The sequence below is a fragment of the Aythya ferina genome (genome assembly GCF_964211825.1).
Source record: "Aythya ferina genome assembly, chromosome: 7".
In the NCBI taxonomy this organism is placed as follows: Eukaryota; Metazoa; Chordata; class Aves; order Anseriformes; family Anatidae; genus Aythya; species Aythya ferina.
Window position 1 is genome coordinate 36,459,808 of NC_140302.1, and position 5,742 is coordinate 36,465,549.

The 5,742-nt window shown below is 58.3% G+C and overlaps 1 protein-coding gene across 8 annotated transcripts in view; it reads right to left on the reverse strand.

The window, feature by feature from the left end:
* Positions 1-2,806, reverse strand: part of EBF3 (EBF transcription factor 3) — a 116,660-nt gene extending 113,854 nt beyond the window's left edge. For 2 of the 8 annotated variants that reach the window (XM_084524944.1, XM_084524942.1), the window contains exons 1-4: positions 2,151-2,806; positions 1,817-1,973; positions 1,353-1,416; positions 790-845 (exon numbers count right to left, since the gene is read on the reverse strand). In XM_084524944.1, the coding sequence (XP_084381070.1) occupies positions 790-845; positions 1,353-1,416; positions 1,817-1,973; positions 2,151-2,284 (411 nt within the window). In that variant the 5' untranslated portion in view covers positions 2,285-2,806. Of the gene's footprint in view, positions 1-789; positions 846-1,352; positions 1,417-1,576; positions 1,634-1,816; positions 1,974-2,150 lie in introns of those variants that run through there. The other 6 variants (XM_084524941.1, XM_084524940.1, XM_084524939.1 and 3 more) reach the window with 4 other exon arrangements.
* Between the last annotated feature and the right edge of the window lie 2,936 nt (positions 2,807-5,742).

Genomic DNA, 5,742 nt, shown 5'->3' on the forward strand with positions numbered 1-5,742 from the left:
ATAATAATAATAAAAAAATCTTGAAATGTCTCTCCGAAAAAAAAAATAAAATATAAAGTTGATTAAATCCAAAGGCAGCAAGAAGCTTTCTGTCTTTAATTGCTGAGGTGCAATGCTGATAACATGTAGTTATCATCGGAAAAGTTGACCAAGACAGGTTAAATAATTTAATAAGGAACTGCTTGTAATTATGTTATTTACAAGGTATGACAGAGGTTTGAGGAAGAAACAGAAGCTGATCTCAGGGAAATGGACGGGTTTGGGTGACCCCTGGAGCATGGAGTTTGAATTATGGAGATGGGGGGCTGAGAGGTGAATATGGACTAGAGGAGAACAAGCTGACTTTTCACCTCAGCACATTTAACTTTTAAATCCAAATAAACGTCTCGCGTCACTAGATCACCGCATTATAAAAGAAAAGGACTAATCACGGCCAGCTCCCGAGCGCCTGGCACGAGGACTGCCCTTCGCTCACCGAGGGAAAACATCGCCAACAAAAAAAAGTTACAGGGGGAAAAAAGTGCGCCGAAAAATAAATCCCAGCAACTCGAAGAGGCTTTCCCCTTCCTCTACCCCTCGCTAAATTAATTAGACCGCACGCCTGTTCTCGTGACGTTGTATTAATGCTACACACGCTGCTTTACGATGCAAACGCTGCCCGCAGCCCCGGCACGGAGCATCCCCGGCCCGACCGCCCCGCGCAGGTGGCCGCGCTCCCGGGGCGCTCCCGGCCGAGGGGACGAGGCGCAGGGGGAGCCCGAGCAACGAGGAGAGAGGAAACTTTCTCACCTGTTTGGTCATGGAGTCGATGAGGCGAACGTAGAGGTCCTGCTCTGTCCGGACTCCTGCAGGCAAGCAGAGACCCCCGTTAGCCGCTCGCCACCCCGGAGCCACCCCGAGAGCGCCGGGCCGGCCACCCCGCTGCCACCCGCGGGGCGCAGCCGGCCAGTAAAAAAATAAAAACAATTTTAAAAATTAAAAAAAATAATAAAAAAAAGGAGAAAGGGGAGGGGGCCGGGGCCGAGCCTGCCCACGGGGCCCCACGCGTGGGCCGGGGCGCGGAGCCCGCCGTGCCCCGGCGCGGTAATTACCGCTAATTCGCCCCAAGTCCCCGCAAAGTGCCGTTCTGCCGGAGCGCCGATCGATCCCCTTTTTTACTTTCCACTCGAAGGCCGGCCGGTTAATCATGTGAAGTACCATCGACTTATCGATCGGCCCCGGTTTGTTTTCCTGCCGTGCGCCCCGCGGTTCCCTCGCCCACCGTGCGCGTCCCGGGGAAGGCCCCGGAGCAGCGAGCCCCGCTTTCCCGGGGGCACACGGCCGTGCGGAGGGGGGGGGGAAGGCCGACTTACCGTTGCTATACAATAACTGAAGTTTATAATGAATCCCATTGTTAGTTTTTTCATTGTTTGGCTCCTGCAAGCAACGATAAATAATTACATTTAGCACGAAAAAGCAGCGCTCGCCTTCTCCTGCCCAGCATCCCGCTCGGCCCTGCAGCGGCTCAGCACCGCGCTGGGCAGCCCCGAGCCCGCAGCCCCTTTGCGGGGCGCTGCTGATGTCCCGAGCCCCGCACCTCCAGCCTCATCCCCGCCCGCCCAGCGGCCCGGCCCGGTCCCCGCACGCCCCCCGGGTCCGGGGCCGGTGCCGGCGGCCGGGCGGTGGCCGAGCTAACGGGGCCCGCACGTGGTGCCCCCGGAGTCCCGTCCGAGCCGGCCGGGTTTAACTCGAAGCGAAAATCATCTCCGGGCAATTACAGCGCGAGTAAGGGGGGAGGGAGGGGGGGACGACAGAAAAGGAAGAGAGACGGACTTACTTTCTCTTTCTCCACAAAGTCCACAAAAGCTGTTCTCTCAATCTCCACTGGCTGCCCCTGCCTGTCGTACAGAGCTAAGACGAAGTGGAAAAAATTGGATTTTCTGAGATTGGAAGGCGGCTGTTTCTCGAAATGCGCCCGAGCCAGCCCCACGCCGCTGCGGGAGAAAACAAGACAAGGCGCGGGTGAGAGCGGCCGGGCGGCGGGGAAGGGGCGCGGGGAAGGGGCGGCCGCGGGGCTGCGGAGCGGGGGCGAGGGCGGCTGCGGAGCAGCGCCGGGGCCGGGCCGGGCCGGGCCGGGCCGGGCCGTGCCGGGGGAGCGGGGGGGGACGTACCTCTGGGCGGCCGTGTTAGCATCCACTACCCCGGCGGTATGCATCCACGAGCGGACCGGGTTCATCCCGCTGCCCAGCGGCTCTTCTTTCATGGTCGTCCCGCCTCTTGGTATATTTTCCTGAATTCCAAACATTAAAACAGATTGGGGCGAGACCAGCTCCGAGCCAAAAGGGGTTCAAGCTGAGGGAAATGTCAGATGCGGGGCGGGTTGGTTGCCGCTGGATTTTCTCGCTCGCTCGCTCGCTCGCTCTCCCTCTCCTTGGCGACTGGAATACAAGAGATGACTTTACTCCCTGTGAGCGGCAGGAGAAAAGCCCAGTTCGAGTCTCGCTTCCTTCTTCAGGCTGTCCTGTATTGGCACGACATAAACAATTTACTGAGTACTTCTGTGCAGCGAGTTGGATGGCGTTCCAGCTTGGTGGGTGAAAAAAAAAAAAAAAAAAAAGGGAAAAAAGAAAAAAAAGAAAAAAGGAAAAAAAAAAGAAAGAAAAAGTGTAACTACGGCCGGCGACACTGCGAGGCTTTTTTTTTTTTTTTTTTTTTTTTTTTTTCTTTCGAAAGAATAAATATTTGTGTTGTTGTTTGCAGGCGCGCTCAGCGCGGTGTCATCCTAGTAGAAACGGCGTCAAAAAAAAAAAAAGGCTTCGGGACACTGCTGAATCGACCACTTCTGGCGAGGCTTCTCCCGCTCCAAAAGACAAATAAACGCAAAAAAACGACCGCCGCGGAGGTGTTCCCGGGCACGGGAGAGCGGGGCGCGGGCCCGTGGCGTCTCGCGGAATGGACGGCGGCGCGGAGCCCGGCCCTCCCTCCCCCAGGAGCGCCCTTCCCGGGAGCCGGGCCCCGCCGCGGGAGCCGCGCTGTCAGCGTGACGCGGGGGGCGGGGCCAGCGCCATATATGGACCGGCACGGCACGGCACGGCTCGGCTCGGCACGGCTCGGCACGGCGCGGCCCCAACGGGGGGGGAGCGGGGCGCGCGCGCGGCCGCCCGTCCGTCCATCCGTCCATCCATCCATCCATCCATCTATCCGTCCATCTATCCATCCCCGGTTCCCCCCCCGGAGCACGGCTCTCGGCACGGCTCGGCACGGCTCGGCACCGGGGGGCGCCGCCGGACCCCGCCGGGGGGCGCCCAGGCACCTGCGGCGGGAGGGGCCGCCCCCCGACGGCCCCTGCCCTGCCCCGGCCCGGCCCGTCGGGGGGCAGCGGGACGGGGCCGCGGGGTGGCGGCGGACAAAGGGGGCGCGGGGTCGGGGCGCGGAGCGGCCCCCGGGGGTCGCCCGCAGCTGGACAGCCGCCCAGAGAGTGGGGTGGGGGACACGCGTGCACGGGGGGGACACGCGTGCACAGCTGGGCACACGCGCACAGCCACGCGCACAGCTGGGCACACGCACACAGATGTGCACGCACAGATGCGCGCACGCACACAGATGCACGCAGATGCACACGCAGAGTTGCACGGAAATGCGAAGGTGCACACACAGAGGTGTGCACACACGTGCACACACAGTAGCACACACACACAGACACACACACACACATACATATATATATACACACATATATACACACAGAAATGCACGCACACACACACACACACGCGTCCACGCCGCGGCCGGCCATGCCCCGAGCCTCCCCTCTGGCTCCTGCCCACGGCCCCGTGTGCACGGACACGCGTGTGTGTGTGTATATGTGTGTATATATGAGTGTGTATGTGTGTATATAAGTGTGTATATGCCCGGCGGCCGCAGCCCAGCACCGCCCTGGGTGGCGAGCTTTTTCCACCCGGTCCGGGTCAGGACTTCCCTTTTTTTTTTTTTTTTTTTTTACCCTTTTTTTTTTTTTTTCTTTTTATTTGGAATTGCCAGGGTCCGTACGTTAATATTTTAATTAATCGGTGAAAATCGAAGTCCGATTTGTGTTATCAGGAGACCCCCGATCCTTTCTCCAAGGGGCGAGAAAAAAAGATGTGTTAGAAAGCAATCTATTTTGCTGGTGTTGGGGGTTAATGACTATTGCCAAAGATAAGTGAATTATCAAAGCTGTTGCTCTACCCGATCTCAAAATCCATTACATTGCTGGCCGTCTAATTAAATACGTAAGTATAATAAAATCATATTTTATGACTATTTGAGGGTAATGAGATTAGTCTTTAGAAGCGATCGCCACATATTAAAGATGCCACTGTCTATAGAATGTTAATAACCTTAAATCAAAGTGTATGGAAACTATTCATGAGAAATTAAAAGAAAATTCCCGGATTCATAATCAGCCCGGAGCTTTGGAGTTGCAGGCGAGCAGATTACCCAGGACGCGACAGGGGCACGGCGGAGGGACGGAGCCAAGCGAAGTTCGCACCGGGAGCGGTGCCGGGGCGCTTCCAGCCCCGCCGCTCGGGGGCTGCGCCCGGGGGCCGCGGCCGCCGCTGCCCCGCTGCGGGGAACGAGCGCTCCCAAAAAACGAGGCGAAAGCGGCCGGCCCCGCTCTGGCTGTGACACATTTCCTAAAACGCACCGAACAAAGCCGAAGTTGTTCCTTCCCCGCGCTAACGAAAGCGTAATGCCTAAAATCATTTACAGTAGCTTTAATTCAGATTACACGCGCCGAGGCGATTTAAATCTGATTACCAAATTAGGAGGTTTTAAAACAAATCCTTTTAAATCTGATACTGTTGACTAAAGAGGGAAAAAAAAAAAGTTCCATAAGCCCATCACATAAGGTAACGATCCTGCCCCAGAAAGAAAGGGAGTTTTAAACCTTTTTGACAACAAATGCAGCTGCCCCACTATTTTGGACGATATTAAGCGAAAATGAATGCAAATCTGTGTTCAGAAGCCATCTGGCCAGAAATAGGGGAATCAGCTGCTCTTCACAACAGGCTCTGAGGCTGAATCTATTTCAGCTCATTTTCTAGATCATCTGGTCCTGCACCCAAAGCGTGGAAAATACGGTCTTTATCATTCACCAACTTTATCTTTTTTTTTTTTTTTTTTCCTTTTTTTTTTTTTTTTTTGTGTGTGTGTGTGTGTGTCACTCCACGGCTGGCTGCGAGCTCCGCGCAGGAAGAAGAAGAAACTCGCTCGGGATGGCTCCGTGCTCGCCCCGCACCGTCTCCAGGCGGGCATTGTTGGGAGCAGCCTCCCCAGTCCGCACCGGCTCAAGTTCTCCCCTGCCCGGCGAGGCACGGGGGGAGGCCGCCGAGGGGAGGCCGGGCCCCGCCGCTGCCTCCCGCAGCCCCAACGGCGGCGGGGCCCGGCCCGGGGCCGCCCCTCCGACCCGGGACCTCCCCGGCAGTTTTGCGGCAAGGCGAAGCGGAGCGGAGGCCGGGGAGGCTGGGGAGGGGAGGCCGGGGGGCCGGGGGAGGCCGGCCTCGCCCCGAGCACCTTGCGCGGAGCAGGCGGCGGGCAGCGGGGCCCCGGTCGCGGCCCGGCGCCGGGCGGGCAGGGGGTGTGAGCGGCTGCCGGGGGCGGCCCGAGCCCTCCCGGCTCCGCGGCCCTCCTCCTCCTCCTCTCCTCCTCCTCCTCTCCTCCTCCTCCTCTCCTCCTCCTCCTCCTCCTCCTCCTCCGGCGCGCCGCGCCAAGTCTCCCTTT